This window comes from Oncorhynchus masou, unplaced genomic scaffold (genome assembly GCF_036934945.1).
Source record: "Oncorhynchus masou masou isolate Uvic2021 unplaced genomic scaffold, UVic_Omas_1.1 unplaced_scaffold_2649, whole genome shotgun sequence".
Classification (NCBI taxonomy): Eukaryota; Metazoa; Chordata; class Actinopteri; order Salmoniformes; family Salmonidae; genus Oncorhynchus; species Oncorhynchus masou.
In genome coordinates, this window is record NW_027009084.1 from 9,451 (window position 1) to 29,211 (window position 19,761).

Sequence of the window (19,761 nt, forward strand, 5' to 3'; positions counted from 1 at the left end):
TGTAGAGAGAGGTGGTGTTCTCTGTAGTGAGATTTTGTGTTCTCTGTAGAGATGTGCTTTTCTCTGCATAGAGAGGTGGTGTTCTCTGTAGAGAGAGGTGGTGTTCTCTGTGGAGAGTTGTGTGTTCTCTGAAGAGAGAGATGGTGTTCTCTGTAGAGAGAGGTTGTGTTCTCTGTAGACAGAGGTGGTGTCCTCTGTAGAGAGGTGGTGTTCTCTGTAGAGAGGTGCTTCTCTGCAGAGAGAGGTGGTGTTCTCTGTAGAGAGCGGTGGTGTTCTCTGTGGAGAGATGTGTGTTCTCTGTAGAGATAGGTGGTGTTCCCTGTAGAGAGGTGGTGTTCTCTGTAGAGAGGGGTGGTGTTCTCTGTATAGAGAGATAGTGTTCTCTGTAGAGAGAGGTGGTGTTCTCTGTAGAGAGAGGTGGTGTTCTCTGTAGAGATAGATAGTGTTCTCTGTAGAGAGAGATGGTGTTCTCTGTAGAGAGAGGTGGTGTTCTCTGTAGAGAGTTGCTTTTCTCTGAAGAGAGTGGTGCTTCTCTCTGCAGAGAAAGGTGGCATTCTCTGTAGAGAGAGATGGTGTTCTCTGTAGAGAGAGGTGTTCTCTGTAGAGAGAGACAGGGCTCTCTGTAGTGAGAGGTGGTGTTCTCTGTAGAGAGAGTTGCTTTTCTCTGTAGAGAGAGGTGCTTCTCTCTGCAGAAAGAGATTGTGTTCTCTGTAGAGAGAGGTGGTGTTCTCTGTAGAGAGGTGGTGTTCACTGTAGAGATGTGCTTTTCTCTGCAGAGAGAGGTGGTGTTCTCTGTAGAGAGAGATGGTGTTCTCTGTAGAGAGAGGTGGTGTTCTATGTAGAGAGAGGTTGTGTTCTCTGTAGAGAGAGGTTGTGTTCTCTGTAGAGAGAGTTGGTGTTCTCTGTAGAGATGTGCTTTTCTCTGGAGAGAAAGGTGGCATTCTCTGTAGAGAGAGGTGGTGTTCTCTGTAGAGAGAGGTGTTCTCTGTAGAGAGAGATAGGGCTCTCTGTAGTGAGAGGTGGTGTTCTCTGTAGAGCGAGGTTGTGTTCTCTGTAGAGAGAGTTGGTGTTCTCTGTAGGGATGTGCTTTTCTCTGTAGAGAGAGATGGTGTTCTCTGTAGAGAGAGGTTGTGTTCTCTGTAGAGAGAGTTGGTGTTCTCTGTAGAGATGTGCTTTTCTCTGTAGAGAGAGATGGTGTTCTCTGTAGAGAGAGGTTGTGTTCTCTGTAGAGAGAGATGGTGTTCTCTGTAGGGAGAGTTGGTGTTCTCTGTAGAGAGTTGGTGTTCTCTGTAGAGAGAGATGGTGTTCTCTGTAGAGAGAGATGGTGTTCTCTGTAGAGAGAGGTGGTATTCTCTGTAGAGAGAGGTGCATTTATCTGAAGAGAGAGATGCTGTTCTCTGTAGAGAGAGTTGGTGTTCTCTGTAGAGATGTGCTTTTCTCTACAGAGAGAGGTTGTGTTCTCTGCAGAGAGAGGTGGTGTTCTCTGTAGAGAGAGATGGTGTTCTCTGTAGAGAAAGGTGGTGTTATCTGTAGAGAGAGGTAGTGTTCTCTGCAAAGAGAGGTGGTGTTCTCTGCAGAGAGAGGTGGTGTTCTCTGTAGAGAGAGGTAGTGTTCTCTGTAGAGAGGGGTGGTGTTCTCTGTATAGAGAGATAGTGTTCTCTGTAGAGAGAGGTTGTGTTCTCTGTAGAGTGAGTTGGTGTTCTCTGCAGAGATGTGCTTTTCTCTACAGAGAGAGGTGGTGTCCTCTGTAGATAGGTGGTGTTCTCTTTGCGAGAGGTGCTTTTATCTGAAGAGAGAGGTGCTTCTATCTGCAGAAAGAGATAGTGTTCTCTCTAGAGAGAGTTGGTGTTCTCTGTAGAGATGTGCTTTTCTCTACAGAGAGAGGTGTTGTTCTCTGGAGAGAGAGAGGTGGTGTTCTCTGTAGAGAGAGGTGGTGTTCTCTGTAGAGAGAGGTTATGTCTTCTGTAGAGAGGTGGTGTTCTCTGTAGAGAGAGGTTGTGTTCTCTGTAGAGAGAGGTGGTGTTCTCTGTAGTGAGATTTTGTGTTCTCTGTAGAGATGTGCTTTTCTCTGCATAGAGAGGTGGTGTTCTCTGTAGAGATAGGTGGTGTTCTCTGTGGAGAGTTGTTTGTTCTCTGAAGAGAGAGATGGTGTTCTCTGTAGAGAGAGGTTGTGTTCTCTGTAGACAGAGGTGGTGTCCTCTGTAGAGAGGTGGTGTTCTCTGTAGAGAGAGGTGCTTCTCTCTGCAGAGAGAGGTGGTGTTCTCTGTAGAGAGCGGTGGTGTTCTCTGTGGAGAGATGTGTGTTCTCTGTAGAGATAGGTGGTGTTCCCTGTAGAGAGGTGGTGTCCTCTGTAGAGAGAGGTGCTACTCTCTGCAGAGAGAGGTGATGTTCTCTGTAGAGAGAGGTGGTGTTTTCTGTAGAGAGAGGTGGTGTTCACTGCAGAGAAAGGTGGTGTTCTCTGAAGAGAGAGGTTGTGTTCTCTGTAGAGAGAGGTGGTGTTCTCTGTAGAGCAAGGTGGTGTTCTCTGTAGAGAGAGATGGTGTTCTCTGTAGAGAGAGTTGGTGTTCTCTGTAGAGAGTTGGTGTTCTCTGTAGAGAGAGATGGTGTTCTCTGTAGAGAGAGGTGGTATTCTCTGTAGAGAGAGGTTGTGTTCTCTGTAGAGTGAGTTGGTGTTCTCTGCAGAGATGTGCTTTTCTCTACAGAGACAGGTAGTGTTCTCTGTAGAGAGAGGTGGTGTTCTCTGTAGAGAGAGGTGGTGTTCTCTGTAGAGAGAGGTGGTGTCTTCTGTAGAGAGGTGGTGTTCTCTGTAGAGAGAGGTTGTGTTCTCTGTAGAGAGAGGTGGTGTTCTCTGTACTGAGATTTTGTGTTCTCTGTAGAGATGTGCTTTTCTCTGCATAGAGAGGTGGTGTTCTCTGTAGAGAGAGGTGGTGTTCTCTGTGGAGAGTTGTGTGTTCTCTGAAGAGAGAGACGGTGTTCTCTGTAGAGAGAGGTTGTGTTCTCTGTAGACAGAGGTGGTGTCCTCTGTAGAGAGAGGTGGTGTTCTCTGTAGTGAGATTTTGTGTTCTCTGTAGAGATGTGCTTTTCTCTGCATAGAGAGGTGGTGTTCTCTGTAGAGAGAGGTGGTGTTCTCTGTGTAGAGTTGTGTGTTCTCTGAAGAGAGAGATGGTGTTCTCTGTAGAGAGAGGTTGTGTTCTCTGTAGACAGAGGTGGTGTCCTCTGTAGAGAGGTGGTGTTCTCTGTAGAGAGAGGTGCTTCTCTCTGCAGAGAGAGGTGGTGTTCTCTGTAGAGAGCGGTGGTGTTCTCTGTGGAGAGATGTGTGTTCTCTGTAGAGATAGGTGGTGTTCTCTGTAGAGAGGTGGTGTCCTCTGTAGAGAGAGGTGGTGTTCACTGCAGAGAAAGGTGGTGTTCTCTGAAGAGAGAGGTTGTGTTCTCTGTAGAGAGAGGTGGTGTTCTCTGTAGAGAAAGGTGGTGTTCTCTGTAGAGAGAGGTGGTGTTCTCTGTAGAGAGAGGTGGTGTTCTCTGTAGAGAAAGATGGTGTTCTCTGTAGAGAGATGTGGTGTTCTCTGTAGAGAGATGTGGTGTTCTCTGTAGAGAGAGGTGCTTCTCTCTGTAGAGAGAGGTGGTGTTCTCTGTGGAGAGATGTGTGTTCTCTGTAGAGATAGGTGGTGTTCTCTGCAAAGAGAGGTGGTGTTCTCTGCAGAGAGAGGTGGTGTTCTCTGTAGAGAGAGGTAGTGTTCTCTGTAGAGAGCGGTGGTGTTCTCTGTGGAGAGATGTGTGTTCTCTGTAGAGATAGGTAGTGTTCTCTGCAAAGAGAGGTGGTGTTCTCTGCAGAGAGAGGTGGTGTTCTCTGTAGAGAGAGGTAGTGTTCTCTGTAGAGAGAGGTTGTGTTCTCTGTAGAGAGAGTTGGTGTTCTCTGTAGAGATGTGCTTTTCTCTGGAGAGAAAGGTGGCATTCTCTGTAGAGAGAGGTGGTGTTCTCTGTAGAGAGAGGTGTTCTCTGTAGAGAGAGATAGGGCTCTCTGTAGTGAGAGGTGGTGTTCTCTGTAGAGCGAGGTTGTGTTCTCTGTAGAGAGAGTTGGTGTTCTCTGTAGGGATGTGCTTTTCTCTGTAGAGAGAGATGGTGTTCTCTGTAGAGAGGTTGTGTTCTCTGTAGAGAGAGTTGGTGTTCTCTGTAGAGATGTGCTTTTCTCTGTAGAGAGAGATGGTGTTCTCTGTAGAGAGAGGTTGTGTTCTCTGTAGAGAGAGATGGTGTTCTCTGTAGGGAGAGTTGGTGTTCTCTGTAGAGAGTTGGTGTTCTCTGTAGAGAGAGATGGTGTTCTCTGTAGAGAGAGATGGTGTTCTCTGTAGAGAGAGGTGGTATTCTCTGTAGAGAGAGGTGCATTTATCTGAAGAGAGAGATGCTGTTCTCTGTAGAGAGAGTTGGTGTTCTCTGTAGAGATGTGCTTTTCTCTACAGAGAGAGGTTGTGTTCTCTGCAGAGAGAGGTGGTGTTCTCTGTAGAGAGAGATGGTGTTCTCTGTAGAGAAAGGTGGTGTTATCTGTAGAGAGAGGTAGTGTTCTCTGTAGAGAAAGTTGGTGTTATCTGTAGAGAGAGGTAGTGTTCTCTGCAAAGAGAGGTGGTGTTCTCTGCAGAGAGAGGTGGTGTTCTCTGTAGAGAGAGGTAGTGTTCTCTGTAGAGAGGGGTGGTGTTCTCTGTATAGAGAGATAGTGTTCTCTGTAGAGAGAGGTTGTGTTCTCTGTAGAGTGAGTTGGTGTTCTCTGCAGAGATGTGCTTTTCTCTACAGAGAGAGGTGGTGTCCTCTGTAGATAGGTGGTGTTCTCTTTGCGAGAGGTGCTTTTATCTGAAGAGAGAGGTGCTTCTATCTGCAGAAAGAGATAGTGTTCTCTCTAGAGAGAGTTGGTGTTCTCTGTAGAGATGTGCTTTTCTCTACAGAGAGAGGTGTTGTTCTCTGGAGAGAGAGGGTGGTGTTCTCTGTAGAAAGAGGTGGTGTTCTCTGTAGAGAGAGGTTATGTCTTCTGTAGAGAGGTGGTGTTCTCTGTAGAGAGGTTGTGTTCTCTGTAGAGAGAGGTGGTGTTCTCTGTAGTGAGATTTTGTGTTCTCTGTAGAGATGTGCTTTTCTCTGCATAGAGAGGTGGTGTTCTCTGTAGAGATAGGTGGTGTTCTCTGTGGAGAGTTGTTTGTTCTCTGAAGAGAGAGATGGTGTTCTCTGTAGAGAGAGGTTGTGTTCTCTGTAGACAGAGGTGGTGTCCTCTGTAGAGAGGTGGTGTTCTCTGTAGAGAGAGGTGCTTCTCTCTGCAGAGAGAGTGGTGTTCTCTGTAGAGAGCGGTGGTGTTCTCTGTGGAGAGATGTGTGTTCTCTGTAGAGATAGGTGGTGTTCCCTGTAGAGAGGTGGTGTCCTCTGTAGAGAGAGGTGCTACTCTCTGCAGAGAGAGGTGATGTTCTCTGTAGAGAGAGGTGGTGTTTTCTGTAGAGAGAGGTGGTGTTCACTGCAGAGAAAGGTGGTGTTCTCTGAAGAGAGAGGTTGTGTTCTCTGTAGAGAGAGGTGGTGTTCTCTGTAGAGCAAGGTGGTGTTCTCTGTAGAGAGAGATGGTGTTCTCTGTAGAGAGAGTTGGTGTTCTCTGTAGAGAGTTGGTGTTCTCTGTAGAGAGAGATGGTGTTCTCTGTAGAGAGAGGTGGTATTCTCTGTAGAGAGAGGTTGTGTTCTCTGTAGAGTGAGTTGGTGTTCTCTGCAGAGATGTGCTTTTCTCTACAGAGACAGGTAGTGTTCTCTGTAGAGAGAGGTGGTGTTCTCTGTAGAGAGAGGTGGTGTTCTCTGTAGAGAGAGGTGGTGTCTTCTGTAGAGAGGTGGTGTTCTCTGTAGAGAGAGGTTGTGTTCTCTGTAGAGAGAGGTGGTGTTCTCTGTACTGAGATTTTGTGTTCTCTGTAGAGATGTGCTTTTCTCTGCATAGAGAGGTGGTGTTCTCTGTAGAGAGAGGTGGTGTTCTCTGTGGAGAGTTGTGTGTTCTCTGAAGAGAGAGATGGTGTTCTCTGTAGAGAGAGGTTGTGTTCTCTGTAGACAGAGGTGGTGTCCTCTGTAGAGAGAGGTGGTGTTCTCTGTAGTGAGATTTTGTGTTCTCTGTAGAGATGTGCTTTTCTCTGCATAGAGAGGTGGTGTTCTCTGTAGAGAGAGGTGGTGTTCTCTGTGTAGAGTTGTGTGTTCTCTGAAGAGAGAGATGGTGTTCTCTGTAGAGAGAGGTTGTGTTCTCTGTAGACAGAGGTGGTGTCCTCTGTAGAGAGGTGGTGTTCTCTGTAGAGAGAGGTGCTTCTCTCTGCAGAGAGAGGTGGTGTTCTCTGTAGAGAGCGGTGGTGTTCTCTGTGGAGAGATGTGTGTTCTCTGTAGAGATAGGTGGTGTTCTCTGTAGAGAGGTGGTGTCCTCTGTAGAGAGAGGTGGTGTTCACTGCAGAGAAAGGTGGTGTTCTCTGAAGAGAGAGGTTGTGTTCTCTGTAGAGAGAGGTGGTGTTCTCTGTAGAGAGAGGTGGTGTTCTCTGTAGAGAGAGGTGGTGTTCTCTGTAGAGAAAGATGGTGTTCTCTGTAGAGAGATGTGGTGTTCTCTGTAGAGAGATGTGGTGTTCTCTGTAGAGAGAGGTGCTTCTCTCTGTAGAGAGAGGTGGTGTTCTCTGTGGAGAGATGTGTGTTCTCTGTAGAGATAGGTGGTGTTCTCTGCAAAGAGAGGTGGTGTTCTCTGCAGAGAGAGGTGGTGTTCTCTGTAGAGAGAGGTAGTGTTCTCTGTAGAGAGCGGTGGTGTTCTCTGTGGAGAGATGTGTGTTCTCTGTAGAGATAGGTAGTGTTCTCTGCAAAGAGAGGTGGTGTTCTCTGCAGAGAGAGGTGGTGTTCTCTGTAGAGAGAGGTAGTGTTCTCTGTAGAGAGAGGTTGTGTTCTCTGTAGAGAGAGTTGGTGTTCTCTGTAGAGATGTGCTTTTCTCTGCAGAGAGAGGTGGTGTTCTCTGTAGAGAGAGGTGGTGTTCTCTGTAGAGAGAGATGCTGTTCTCTGTAGAGAGATGTGGTGTTCTCTGTAGAGAGAGGTGGTTTTCTCTGTAGAGAGAGGTGGTGTTCTCTGTAGAGAGAGGTGGTGTTCTCTGTAGAGAGAGATGGTGTTATCTGTAGAGAGAGGTGGTGTTCTCTGTAGAGAGAGGCGGTGTTCTCTGTAGAGAGTGGTGGTGTTCTCTGTAGAGATGTGTGTTCTCTGTAGAGAGAGGTGGTGTTCTCTGTAGAGAGAGGTGGTGTTCTCTGTAGAGAGAGGTGGTGTTCTCTGTAGAGAGTGGTGGTGTTCTATGTAGAGAGAGGTGGTGTTCTCTGTAGAGAGTGGTGGTGTTCTATGTAGAGAGAGTTGGTGTTCTCTGTAGAGATGTGCTTTTCTCTGCAGAGAGAGATGGTGTTCTCTGTAGAGAGAGGTGTTGTTCTCTGTAGAGAGAGATGGTGTTCTCTGTAGAGAGAGATGGTGTTCTCTGTAGAGAGAGGTGGTGTTCTCTGTAGAGAGAGGTAGTGTTCTCTGTAGAGAGGGGTGGTGTTCTCTGTATAGAGAGATAGTGTTCTCTGTAGAGAGAGGTTGTGTTCTCTGTAGAGAGAGGTGGTGTTCTCTGTAGAGAGAGGTTATGTTCTCTGTATAGAGAGATAGTGTTCTCTGTGGAGAGAGGTTGTGTTCTCTGTAGAGAGAGGTGGTGTTCTCTGTAGAGAGAGGTGGTGTTCTCTGTAGAGAGAGGTGGTGTCTTCTGTAGAGAGGTGGTGTTCTCTGTAGAGAGAGGTTGTGTTCTCTGTAGAGAGAGGTGGTGTTCTCTGTAGTGAGATTTTGTGTTCTCTGTAGAGATGTGCTTTTCTCTGCATAGAGATGTGCTTTTCTCTGCAGAGAGAGGTGGTGTACTATGTAGAGAGAGGTGGTGTTCTCTGTAGAATGAGGTGGTGTTCTCTGTAGAGAGAGATGGTGTTCTCTGTAGAGAGAGATGGTGTTCTCTGTAGAGAGATGTGGTTTTCTCTGTAGAGAGATGTGTTGTTCTCTGTAGAGAGAGGTGGTGTTCTCTTTAGAGAGAGGTGGTGTTCTCTGTGGAGAGATGTGGTGTTCTCTGTAGAGATGTGCTTTTCTCTGCAGAGAGAGGTGGTGTTCTCTGTAGAGAGAGGTGGTGTTCTCTGTAGAGAGAGGTGGTGTTCTCTGTAGAGAGAGATGGTGTTCTCTGTTGAGAGATGTGGTGTTCTCTGTAGAGAGAGGTGATGTTCTCTGTAGAGAGAGGTGGTGTTCTCTGTAGAGAGAGGTGGTGTTCTCTGTAGAGAGAGTTGGTGTTCTCTGTAGAGATGTGCTTTTCTCTGCAGAGAGAGGTGGTGTTCTCTGTAGAGAGAGGTTGTTTTCTCTGTAGAGAGAGATGGTGTTCTCTGTAGAGAGATGTGGTGTTCTCTGTAGAGAGATGTGGTGTTCTCGGTAGAGAGAGGTGCTTCTCTCTGCAGAGAGAGGTGGTGTTCTCTGCAGAGAGAGGTGGTGTTCTCTGTAGAGAGAGGTGGCGTTCTCTGTAGAGAGATGTGTGTTCTCTGTAGAGAGAGGTGGTGTTCTCTGTAGAGAGAGGTGGTGTTCTCTGTAGAGAGAGGTGGTGTTCTCTGTAGAGAGTGGTGGTGTTCTATGTAGAGAGAGGTGGTGTTCTCTGTAGAGAGTGGTGGTGTTCTATGTAGAGAGAGTTGGTGTTCTCTGTAGAGATGTGCTTTTCTCTGCAGAGAGAGGTGGTGTTCTCTGTAGAGAGAGGTGTTGTTCTCTGTAGAGAGAGATGGTGTTCTCTGTAGAGAGAGATGGTGTTCTCTGTAGAGAGAGGTGGTGTTCTCTGTAGAGAGGGTAGTGTTCTCTGTAGAGAGGGGTGGTGTTCTCTGTATAGAGAGATAGTGTTCTCTGTAGAGAGAGGTTGTGTTCTCTGTAGAGAGAGGTGGTGTTCTCTGTAGAGAGAGGTTATGTTCTCTGTATAGAGAGATAGTGTTCTCTGTGGAGAGAGGTTGTGTTCTCTGTAGAGAGAGGTGGTGTTCTCTGTAGAGAGAGGTGGTGTTCTCTGTAGAGAGAGGTGGTGTCTTCTGTAGAGAGGTGGTGTTCTCTGTAGAGAGAGGTTGTGTTCTCTGTAGAGAGAGGTGGTGTTCTCTGTAGTGAGATTTTGTGTTCTCTGTAGAGATGTGCTTTTCTCTGCATAGAGAGGTGGTGTTCTCTGTAGAGAGAGGTGGTGTTCTCTGTGGAGAGTTGTGTGTTCTCTGAAGAGAGAGATGGTGTTCTCTGTAGAGAGAGGTTGTGTTCTCTGTAGACAGAGGTGGTGTCCTCTGTAGAGAGGTGGTGTTCTCTGTAGAGAGAGGTGCTTCTCTCTGCAGAGAGAGGTGGTGTTCTCTGTAGAGAGCGGTGGTGTTCTCTGTGGAGAGATGTGTGTTCTCAGTAGAGATAGGTGGTGTTCTCTGTAGAGAGGTGGTGTCCTCTGTAGAGAGAGGTGGTGTTCACTGCAGAGAAAGGTGGTGTTCTCTGAAGAGAGAGGTTGTGTTCTCTGTAGAGAGAGGTGGTGTTCTCTGTAGAGAAAGGTGGTGTTCTCTGTAGAGAGAGATGGTGTTCTCTGTAGAGAGAGTTGGTGTTCTCTGTAGAGAGTTGGTGTTCTCTGTAGAGAGAGATGGTGTTCTCTGTAGAGAGAGGTGGTGTTCTCTGTAGAGAGTGGTGGTGTTCTATGTAGAGAGAGGTGGTGTTCTCTGTAGAGAGTGGTGGTGTTCTATGTAGAGAGAGTTGGTGTTCTCTGTAGAGATGTGCTTTTCTCTGCAGAGAGAGGTGGTGTTCTCTGTAGAGAGAGGTGTTGTTCTCTGTAGAGAGAGATGGTGTTCTCTGTAGAGAGGTGGTGTTCTCTGTAGAGAGAGATGGTGTTCTCTGTAGAGAGAGGTGGTGTTCTCTGTAGAGAGAGGTAGTGTTCTCTGTAGAGAGGGGTGGTGTTCTCTGTATAGAGAGATAGTGTTCTCTGTAGAGAGAGGTTGTGTTCTCTGTAGAGAGAGGTGGTGTTCTCTGTAGAGAGAGGTTATGTTCTCTGTATAGAGAGATAGTGTTCTCTGTGGAGAGAGGTTGTGTTCTCTGTAGAGAGAGGTGGTGTTCTCTGTAGAGAGAGGTGGTGTTCTCTGTAGAGAGAGGTGGTGTCTTCTGTAGAGAGGTGGTGTTCTCTGTAGAGAGGTTGTGTTCTCTGTAGAGAGAGGTGGTGTTCTCTGTAGTGAGATTTTGTGTTCTCTGTAGAGATGTGCTTTTCTCTGCATAGAGAGGTGGTGTTCTCTGTAGAGGGAGGTGGTGTTCTCTGTGGAGAGTTGTGTGTTCTCTGAAGAGAGAGATGGTGTTCTCTGTAGAGAGAGGTTGTGTTCTCTGTAGAGAGGTGGTGTTCTCTGTAGAGAGAGGTGCTTCTCTCTGCAGAGAGAGGTGGTGTTCTCTGTAGAGAGCGGTGGTGTTCTCTGTGGAGAGATGTGTGTTCTCAGTAGAGATAGGTGGTGTTCTCTGTAGAGAGGTGGTGTCCTCTGTAGAGAGAGGTGGTGTTCACAGCAGAGAAAGGTGGTGTTCTCTGAAGAGAGAGGTTGTGTTCTCTGTAGAGAGAGGTGGTGTTCTCTGTAGAGAAAGGTGGTGTTCTCTGTAGAGAGAGATGGTGTTCTCTGTAGAGAGAGTTGGTGTTCTCTGTAGAGAGTTGGTGTTCTCTGTAGAGAGAGATGGTGTTCTCTGTAGAGAGAGGTGGTATTCTCTGTAGAGAGAGGTGCATTTATCTGAAGAGAGAGATGCCGTTCTCTGTAGAGAGAGTTGGTGTTCTCAGTAGAGATGTGCTTTTCTCTACAGAGAGAGGTGGTGTTCTCTGCAGAGAGAGGTGGTGTTCTCTGTAGAGAGAGATGGTGTTCTATGCAGAGACAGGTTGTGTTCTCTGGAGAGAGAGTTGGTGTTCTCTGTAGACATGTGCTTTTCTCTGTAGAGAGAGATGGTGTTCTCTGTAGAGAGAGGTGGTATTCTCTGTAGAGAGATGTGCATTTATCTGAAGAGAGAGATGCTGTTCTCTGTAGAGAGAGTTGGTGTTCTCTGCAGAGAGAGGTGGTGTTCTCTGCAGAGAGAGGTGGTGTTCTCCGTAGAGAGAGATGGTGTTCTCTGTAGAGAAAGGTGGTGTTCTCTGTAGAGAGAGGTAATGTTCTCTGCAAAGAGAGGTGGTGTTCTCTGCAGAGAGAGGTGGTGTTCTCTGTAGAGAGAGGTAGTGTTCTCTGTAGAGAGAGGTGGTGTTCTCTGTATAGAGAAATAGTGTTCTCTGTAGAGAGAGGTTGTGTTCTCTGTAGAGTGAGTTGGTGTTCTCTGCAGAGAGAGGTGGTGTCTTCTGTAGACAGGTGGTGTTCTCTGTAGAGAGAGGTTGTGTTCTCTGTAGAGAGAGGTGGTGTTCTCTGTAGTGAGATTTTGTGTTCTCTGTAGAGATGTGCTTTTCTCTGCATAGAGAGGTGGTGTTCTCTGTAGAGAGAGGTAGTGTTCTCTGTGGAGAGTTGTGTGTTCTCTGAAGAGAGAGATGGTGTTCTCTGTAGAGAGAGGTTGTGTTCTCTGTAGACAGAGGTGGTGTCCTCTGTAGAGAGAGGTGGTGTTCTCTGTAGTGAGATTTTGTGTTCTCTGTAGAGATGTGCTTTTCTCTGCATAGAGAGGTGGTGTTCTCTGTAGAGATAGGTGGTGTTCTCTGTGGAGAGTTGTGTGTTCTCTGAAGAGAGAGATGGTGTTCTCTGTAGAGAGAGGTTGTGTTCTCTGTAGACAGAGGTGGTGTCCTCTGTAGAGAGGTGGTGTTCTCTGTAGAGAGAGGTTGTGTTCTCTGTAGAGAGAGGTGGTGTTCTCTGTAGTGAGATTTTGTGTTCTCTGTAGAGATGTGCTTTTCTCGGCATAGAGAGGTGGTGTTCTCTGTAGAGAGAGGTGGTGTTCACTGCAGAGAAAGGTGGTGTTCTCTGAAGAGAGAGGATGTGTTCTCTGTAGAGAGAGGTGGTGTCCTCTGTAGAGAGGTGGTGTTCTCTGTAGAGAGAGGTGCTTCTCTCTGCAGAGAGAGGTGGTGTTCTCTGTAGAGAGCGGTGGTGTTCTCTGTGGAGAGATGTGTGTTCTCTGTAGAGATAGGTGGTGTTCTCTGTAGAGAGGTGGTGTCCTCTGTAGAGAGAGGTGCTACTCTCTGCAGAGAGAGGTGGTGTTCTCTGTAGAGAGAGGTGGTGTTCTCTGTAGAGAGAGGTGGTGTTCACTGCAGAGAAAAGTGGTGTTCTCTGAAGAGAGAGGTTGTGTTCTCTGTAGAGAGAGGTGGTGTTCTCTGTAGAGAGATGTGGTGTTCTCTGTAGAGAGAGGTGATGTTCTCTGTAGAGAGAGGTTGTGTTCTCTGTAGAGAGAGGTGGTATTCTCTGTAGAGAGATGTGCTTCTCTCTGCAGAGAGAGGTGGTGTTCTCTGTAGAGAGCGGTGGTGTTCTCTGTGGAGAGATGTGTGTTCTCTGTAGAGATAGGTGGTGTTCTCTGCAAAGAGAGGTGGTGTTCTCTGTAGTGAGATTTTGTGTTCTCTGTAGAGATGTGCTTTTCTCTGCATAGAGAGGTGTTGTTCTCTGTAGAGAGAGGTGGTGTTCTCTGTAGAGAGAGGTGGTGTTCTCTGCAGAGAAAGGTGGTGTTCTCTGTAGAGAGCGGTGGTGTTCTCTGTGGAGAGATGTGTGTTCTCTGTAGAGATAGGTGGTGTTCTCTGCAAAGAGAGGTGGTGTTCTCTGCAGAGAGAGGTGGTGTTCTCTGTAGAGAGGTAGTGTTCTCTGTAGAGAGCGGTGGTGTTCTCTGTGGAGAGATGTGTGTTCTCTGTAGAGATAGGTGGTGTTCTCTGCAAAGAGAGGTGGTGTTCTCTGCAGAGAGAGGTGGTGTTCTCTGTAGAGAGAGGTAGTGTTCTCTGTAGAGAGAGGTTGTGTTCTCTGTAGAGAGAGTTGGTGTTCTCTGTAGAGATGTGCTTTTCTCTGCAGAGAGATGTGGTGTTCTCTGCAGAGAGAGGTGGTGTTCTCTGTAGAGAGAGATGGTGTTCTCTGTAGAGAGAGATGGTGTTCTCTGTAGAGAAAGGTGGTTTTCTCTGTAGAGAGATGTGGTGTTCTCTGCAGAGAGAGGTGGTGTTCTCTGTAGAGAGAGGTGGCGTTCTCTGTAGAGAAATGTGTGTTCTCTGTTGAGAGGTGTGGTGTTCTCTTTAGAGAGGAGTGGTGTTCTCTGTAGAGCGAGGTGGTGTTCTCTGCAGAGAAAGGTGGTGTTCTCTGAAGAGAGGGGTGGTGTTCTCTGTAGAGATGTGCTTTTCTCTGTAGAGAGAGATGGTGTTCTCTGTAGAGAGAGATGGTGTTCTCTGTAGAGAGATGTGGTTTTCTCTGTAGAGAGATGTGGTGTTCTCTGCAGAGAGAGGTGGTGTTCTCTTTAGAGAGAGGTGGTGTTCTCTGTAGAGAGAGGTGTTGTTCTCTGTAGAGAGAGATGGTGTTCTCTGTAGAGAGAGGTGGTGTTCTCTGTAGAGAGAGATGGTGTTCTCTGAAGAGAGAGGTGGTGTTCTCTGTAGAGAGGTGTGGTGTTCTCTTTAGAGAGGAGTGGTGTTCTCTGTAGAGCGAGGTGGTGTTCTCTGTAGAGAGAGGTGGTGTTCTCTGTAAAGAGAGGTGGTGTTCTCTGTAGAGAGAGGTGGTGTTCTCTGTAGAGAGAGTTGGTGTTCTCTGTAGAGATGTGCTTTTCTCTGCAGAGAGAGGTGGTGTTCTCTGTAGAGAGAGGTTGTGTTCTCTGTAGAGAGAGATGGTGTTCTCTGTAGAGAGAGGTGGTGTTCTCTGTAGAGAGGTGTGGTGTTCTCTTTAGAGAGGAGTGGTGTTCTCTGTAGAGCGAGGTGGTGTTCTCTGTAGAGAGAGGTGGTGTTCTCTGTAAAGAGGGTGGTGTTCTCTGTAGAGAGAGGTGGTGTTCTCTGTAGAGAGAGTTGGTGTTCTCTGTAGAGATGTGCTTTTCTCTGCAGAGAGAGGTGGTGTTCTCTGTAGAGAGAGGTTGTGTTCTCTGTAGAGAGAGATGGTGTTCTCTGTAGAGAGATGTGGTGTTCTCTGTAGAGAGATGTGGTGTTCTCGGTAGAGAGAGGTGCTTCTCTCTGCAGAGAGAGGTGGTGTTCTCTGCAGAGAGAGGTGGTGTTCTCTGTAGAGAGAGGTGGCGTTCTCTGTAGAGAAATGTGTGTTCTCTGTTGAGAGGTGTGGTGTTCTCTTTAGAGATGTGCTTTTCTCTGTAGAGAGAGATGGTGTTCTCTGTAGAGAGATGTGGTTTTCTCTGTAGAGAGATGTGGTGTTCTCTGCAGAGAGAGGTGGTGTTCTCTTTAGAGAGAGATGGTGTTCTCTGTAGAGAGAGGTGGTGTTCTCTGTAGAGAGAGATGGTGTTCTCTGTAGAGAGAGGTGGTGTTCTCTGTAGAGAGGTGTGGTGTTCTCTTTAGAGAGGAGTGGTGTTCTCTGTAGAGCGAGGTGGTGTTCTCTGTAGAGAGAGGTGGTGTTCTCTGTAAAGAGAGGTGGTGTTCTCTGTAGAGAGAGGTGGTGTTCTCTGTAGAGAGAGTTGGTGTTCTCTGTAGAGATGTGCTTTTCTCTGCAGAGAGAGGTGGTGTTCTCTGTAGAGAGAGGTTGTGTTCTCTGTAGAGAGAGATGGTGTTCTCTGTAGAGAGATGTGGTGTTCTCTGTAGAGAGATGTGGTGTTCTCGGTAGAGAGAGGTGCTTCTCTCTGCAGAGAGAGGTGCTTCTCTCTGCAGAGAGAGGTGGTGTTCTCTGCAGAGAGAGGTGGTGTTCTCTGTAGAGAGAGGTGGCGTTCTCTGTAGAGAAATGTGTGTTCTCTGTTGAGAGGTGTGGTGTTCTCTTTAGAGAGGAGTGGTGTTCTCTGTCGAGAGAGGTGGTGTTCTCTGCAGAGAAAGGTGGTGTTCTCTGAAGAGAGGGGTGGTGTTCTCTGTAGAGATGTGCTTTTCTCTGTAGAGAGAGATGGTGTTCTCTGTAGAGAGAGATGGTGTTCTCTGTAGAGAGATGTGGTTTTCTCTGTAGAGAGATGTGGTGTTCTCTGCAGAGAGAGGTGGTGTTCTCTTTAGAGACAGGTGGTGTTCTCTGTAGAGAGAGGTGTTGTTCTCTGTAGAGAGAGATGGTGTTCTCTGTAGAGAGAGGTGGTGTTCTCTGTAGAGAGAGATGGTGTTCTCTGTAGAGAGAGGTGGTGTTCTCTGTAGAGAGAGGTGGTGTTCTCTGTAGAGATGTGCTTTTCTCTGCAGAGAGAGGTGGTGTTCTCTGTAGAGAGAGGTGGTGTTCTCTGCAGAGAAAGGTGGTGTTCTCTGAAGAGAGGGGTGGTGTTCTCTGTAGAGAGAGGTTGTGTTCTCTGCAGAGAGAGGTGATGTTCTCTGTAGAGATGTGCTTTTCTCTGCAGAGAGAGGTGGTGTCCTCTGTAGAGAGAGGTGGTGTTCTCTGTAGAGATAGGTGATGTTCTCTGTAGAGATATGCTTTTCTCTGCAGAGAGAGGTGGTGTTCTCTGTAGAGAGAGGTGGTGTTCTCTGTAGAGAGAGATGGTGTTCTCTGTAGAGAGATGTGGTGTTCTCTGTAGAGAGTGGTGGTGTTCTCTGTAGAGATGTGCTTTTCTCTGCAGAGAGAGGTGGTGTACTATGTAGAGAGAGGTGGTGTTCTCTGTAGAATGAGGTGATGTTCTCTGTAGAGAGAGATGGTGTTCTCTGTAGAGAGAGATGGTGTTCTCTGTAGAGAGATGTGGTTTTCTCTGTAGAGAGATGTGGTGTTCTCTGTAGAGAGAGGTGGTGTTCTCTTTAGAGAGAGGTGGTGTTCTCTGTGGAGAGATGTGGTGTTCTCTGTAGAGATGTGCTTTTCTCTGCAGAGAGAGGTGGTGTTCTCTGTAGAGAGAGGTGGTGTTCTCTGTAGAGAGAGGTGGTGTTCTCTGTAGAGAGAGATGGTGTTCTCTGTTGAGAGATGTGGTGTTCTCTGTAGAGAGAGGTGATGTTCTCTGTAGAGAGAGGTGGTGTTCTCTGTAGAGAGAGGTGGTGTTCTCTGTAGAGAGAGTTGGTGTTCTCTGTAGAGATGTGCTTTTCTCTGCAGAGAGAGGTGGTGTTCTCTGTAGAGAGAGGTTGTGTTCTCTGTAGAGAGATGGTGTTCTCTGTAGAGAGATGTGGTGTTCTCTGTAGAGAGATGTGGTGTTCTCTGTAGAGAGAGGTGCTTCTCTCTGCAGAGAGAGTGGTGTTCTCTGCAGAGAGAGGTGGTGTTCTCTGTAGAGAGAGGTGGCGTTCTCTGTAGAGAAATGTGTGTTCTCTGTTGAGAGGTGTGGTGTTCTCTTTAGAGAGGAGTGGTGTTCTCTGTAGAGCGAGGTGGTGTTCTCTGTAGAGAGAGGTGGTGTTCTCTGTAAAGAGAGGTGGTGTTCTCTGTAGAGAGAGGTGGTGTTCTCTGTAGAGAGAGTTGGTGTTCTCTGTAGAGATGTGCTTTTCTCTGCAGAGAGAGGTGGTGTTCTCTGTAGAGAGAGGTGGTGTTCTCTGTAGAGAGAGGTTGTGTTCTCTGTAGAGAGAGATGGTGTTCTCTGTAGAGAGATGTGGTGTTCTCTGTAGAGAGATGTGGTGTTCTCGGTAGAGAGAGGTGCTTCTCTGCAGAGAGAGGTGGTGTTCTCTGCAGAGAGAGGTGGTGTTCTCTGTAGAGAGAGGTGGCGTTCTCTGTAGAGAAATGTGTGTTCTCTGTTGAGAGGTGTGGTGTTCTCTTTAGAGAGGAGTGGTGTTCTCTGTAGAGCGAGGTGGTGTTCTCTGTAGAGAGAGGTGGTGTTCTCTGTAAAGAGAGGTGGTGTTCTCTGTAGAGAGAGGTGGTGTTCTCTGTAGAGAGAGGTGGTGTTCTCTGTAGAGAGAGGTGGTGTTCTCTGTAGAGAGTGGTGGTGTTCTATGTAGAGAGAGTGGTGTTCTCTGTAGAGAGTGGTGGTGTTCTATGTAGAGAGAGTTGGTGTTCTCTGTAGAGATGTGCTTTTCTCTGCAGAGAGAGGTGGTGTTCTCTTTAGAGAGGTGGTGTTCTCTGTAGAGAGAGGTGTTGTTCTCTGTAGAGAGATGGTGTTCTCTGTAGAGAGAGGTGGTGTTCTCTGTAGAGAGAGATGGTGTTCTCTGTAGAGAGAGGTGGTGTTCTCTGTAGAGAGAGGTGGTGTTCTCTGTAGAGATGTGCTTTTCTCTGCAGAGAGAGGTGGTGTTCTCTGTAGAGAGAGGTGGTGTTCTCTGCAGAGAAAGGTGGTGTTCTCTGAAGAGAGGGGTGGTGTTCTCTGTAGAGAGAGGTTGTGTTCTCTGTAGAGAGAGGTGATGTTCTCTGTAGAGATGTGCTTTTCTCTGCAGAGAGAGGTGGTGTCCTCTGTAGAGAGAGGTGGTGTTCTCTGTAGAGATAGGTGATGTTCTCTGTAGAGATAGGCTTTTCTCTGCAGAGAGAGGTGGTGTTCTCTGTAGAGAGTGGTGGTGTTCTATGTAGAGAGAGTTGGTGTTCTCTGTAGAGAGTGGTGGTGTTCTCTGTAGAGATGTGCTTTTCTCTGCAGAGAGAGGTGGTGTACTATGTAGAGAGAGGTGGTGTTCTCTGTAGAATGAGGTGATGTTCTCTGTAGAGAGAGATGGTGTTCTCTGTAGAGAGAGATGGTGTTCTCTGTAGAGAGATGTGGTGTTCTCTGTAGAGAGAGGTGGTGTTCTCTGTAGAGAGAGTTGGTGTTCTCTGTAGAGATGTGCTTTTCTCTGCAGAGAGAGGTGGTGTTCTCTGTAGAGAGAGGTTGTGTTCTCTGTAGAGAGAGATGGTGTTCTCTGTAGAGAGATGTGGTGTTCTCTGTAGAGAGATGTGGTGTTCTTAGAGAGAGGTGCTTCTCTCTGCAGAGAGAGGTGGTGTTCTCTGCAGAGAGAGGTGGTGTTCTCTGTAGAGAGAGGTGGCGTTCTCTGTAGAGAAATGTGTGTTCTCTGTTGAGAGGTGTGGTGTTCTCTTTAGAGAGGAGTGGTGTTCTCTGTAGAGCGAGGTGGTGTTCTCTGTAGAGAGAGGTGGTGTTCTCTGTAAAGAGAGGTGGTGTTCTCTGTAGAGCGAGGTGGTGTTCTCTGTAGAGAGAGGTGGTGTTCTCTGTAAAGAGAGGTGGTGTTCTCTGTAGAGAGAGGTGCTTTTCTCTGCAGAGAGAGGTGGTGTTCTCTGTAGAGAGAGGTTGTGTTCTCTGTAGAGAGAGATGGTGTTCTCTGTAGAGAGATGTGGTGTTCTCTGTAGAGAGATGTGGTGTTCTCGGTAGAGAGAGGTGCTTCTCTCTGCAGAGAGAGGTGGTGTTCTCTGCAGAGAGAGGTGGTGTTCTCTGTAGAGAGAGGTGGCGTTCTCTGTAGAGAAATGTGTGTTCTCTGTTGAGAGGTGTGGTGTTCTCTTTAGAGAGGAGTGGTGTTCTCTGTAGAGCGAGGTGGTGTTCTCTGTAGAGAGAGGTGGTGTTCTCTGTAAAGAGAGGTGGTGTTCTCTGTAGAGAGAGGTGGTGTTCTCTGTAGAGAGAGGTGGTGTTCTCTGTAGAGAGAGGTGGTGTTCTCTGTAGAGAGTGGTGGTGTTCTATGTAGAGAGAGGTGGTGTTCTCTGTAGAGAGAGGTGGTGTTCTCTGTAGAGAGAGGTGGTGTTCTCTGTAGAGATGTGCTTTTCTCTGCAGAGAGAGGTGGTGTTCTCTGTAGAGAGAGGTGGTGTTCTCTGCAGAGAAAGGTGGTGTTCTCTGAAGAGAGGGGTGGTGTTCTCTGTAGAGAGAGGTTGTGTTCTCTGTAGAGAGAGGTGATGTTCTCTGTAGAGATGTGCTTTTCTCTGCAGAGAGAGGTGGTGTCCTCTGTAGAGAGAGGTGGTGTTCTCTGTAGAGATAGGTGATGTTCTCTGTAGAGATAGGCTTTTCTCTGCAGAGAGAGGTGGTGTTCTCTGTAGAGAGAGGTGGTGTTCTCTGTAGAGAGAGATGGTGTTCTCTGTAGAGAGATGTGGTGTTCTCTGTAGAGAGAGGTGGTGTTCTCTGTAGAGAGAGATGGTGTTCTCTGTAGAGAGAGGTGGTGTTCTCTGTAGAGAGAGGCGGTGTTCTCTGTAGAGAGTGGTGGTGTTCTCTGTAGAGATGTGCTTTTCTCTGTAGAGAGAGATGGTGTTCTCTGTAGAGAGAGATGGTGTTCTCTGTAGAGAGATGTGGTTTTCTCTGTAGAGAGATATGGTGTTCTCTGTAGAGAGAGGTGGTGTTCTCTTTAGAGAGAGGTGGTGTTCTCTGTGGAGAGATGTGGTGTTCTCTGTAGAGATGTGCTTTTCTCTGCAGAGAGAGGTGGTGTTCTCTGTAGAGAGAGGTGGTGTTCTCTGTAGAGAGAGATGGTGTTCTCTGTAGAGAGATGTGGTGTTCTCTTTAGAGAGGAGTGGTGTTCTCTGTAGAGCGAGGTGGTGTTCTCTGTAGAGAGAGGTGGTGTTCTCTGTAAAGAGAGGTGGTGTTCTCTGTAGAGAGAGGTGGTGTTCTCTGTTGAGAGAGGTGGTGTTCTCTGTAGAGAGAGGTGGTGTTCTCTGTAGAGAGTGGTGGTGTTCTATGTAGAGAGAGGTGGTGTTCTCTGTAGAGAGTGGTGGTGTTCTATGTAGAGAGAGTTGGTGTTCTCTGTAGAGATGTGCTTTTCTCTGCAGAGAGAGGTGGTGTTCTCTTTAGAGAGAGGTGGTGTTCTCTGTAGAGAGAGGTGTTGTTCTCTGTAGAGAGAGATGGTGTTCTCTGTAGAGAGAGGTGGTGTTCTCTGTAGAGAGAGATGGTGTTCTCTGTAGAGAGAGT

The 19,761-nt window shown here is 47.5% G+C and overlaps 3 protein-coding genes across 4 annotated transcripts; all 3 read right to left on the minus strand.

The window, feature by feature from the left end:
• Positions 1-591: 591 nt before the first annotated feature.
• Positions 592-4,954, minus strand: LOC135533773 (spermatogenesis-associated protein 31H1-like). Of its 2 annotated transcripts, XM_064961006.1 has the most exons (4): positions 4,353-4,954; positions 4,137-4,222; positions 3,034-4,052; positions 592-2,838 (listed from the first exon to the last, which is right to left on the minus strand). In XM_064961006.1, exons 1-4 carry the CDS (start codon positions 4,378-4,380, stop codon positions 2,697-2,699), a joined length of 1,275 nt encoding a protein of 424 aa, XP_064817078.1. In that variant the 5' UTR covers positions 4,381-4,954; the 3' UTR covers positions 592-2,696. The 2 variants fall into 2 exon arrangements, with proteins under 2 accessions (XP_064817078.1, XP_064817079.1); XM_064961007.1 differs by lacking the exon at positions 592-2,838 and having other exon boundaries at positions 2,850-4,052; positions 4,137-4,954.
• Positions 4,955-10,212: 5,258 nt separating this feature from the next.
• On the minus strand, positions 10,213-12,571 carry LOC135533771 (uncharacterized). Its single transcript, XM_064961004.1, has 3 exons — positions 12,560-12,571; positions 11,838-11,911; positions 10,213-11,795 (listed from the first exon to the last, which is right to left on the minus strand). The coding sequence occupies exons 1-3, from the start codon at positions 12,569-12,571 to the stop codon at positions 10,892-10,894; spliced, it is 990 nt and encodes a 329-aa protein (XP_064817076.1). The 3' UTR covers positions 10,213-10,891.
• A 2,486-nt stretch (positions 12,572-15,057) lies between these two features.
• LOC135533772 (uncharacterized) lies at positions 15,058-16,615 on the minus strand (the record flags this gene model as incomplete). The annotated part of the gene is made up of 2 exons (XM_064961005.1): positions 15,058-16,085; positions 16,498-16,615. Coding segments are annotated over 2 exons (1,128 nt in total), but the record flags the coding sequence as incomplete, so codon positions are not given.
• Between the last annotated feature and the right edge of the window lie 3,146 nt (positions 16,616-19,761).

Coding starts and splice junctions, on each gene's coding strand:
- LOC135533771 (XM_064961004.1), bottom strand. Junction 11,796..11,837: donor CACTACAGAGAACACCACCT/CTCTCTACAGAG, acceptor AGAGAACACCAC/CTCTCTACAGAGGACACCAC.
- LOC135533773 (XM_064961006.1), bottom strand. CDS start 4,380: ATGCACCTCTCTCTACAGAGAATACCAC. Junction 4,053..4,136: donor CTCTCTACAGAGAACACAAC/CTCTCTACAGAG, acceptor AGAGAACACAAC/CTCGCTCTACAGAGAACACC. Junction 2,839..3,033: donor CTCACTACAGAGAACACCAC/CTCTCTCTACAG, acceptor AGAGAACACCAC/CTCTCTCTACAGAGAACACA.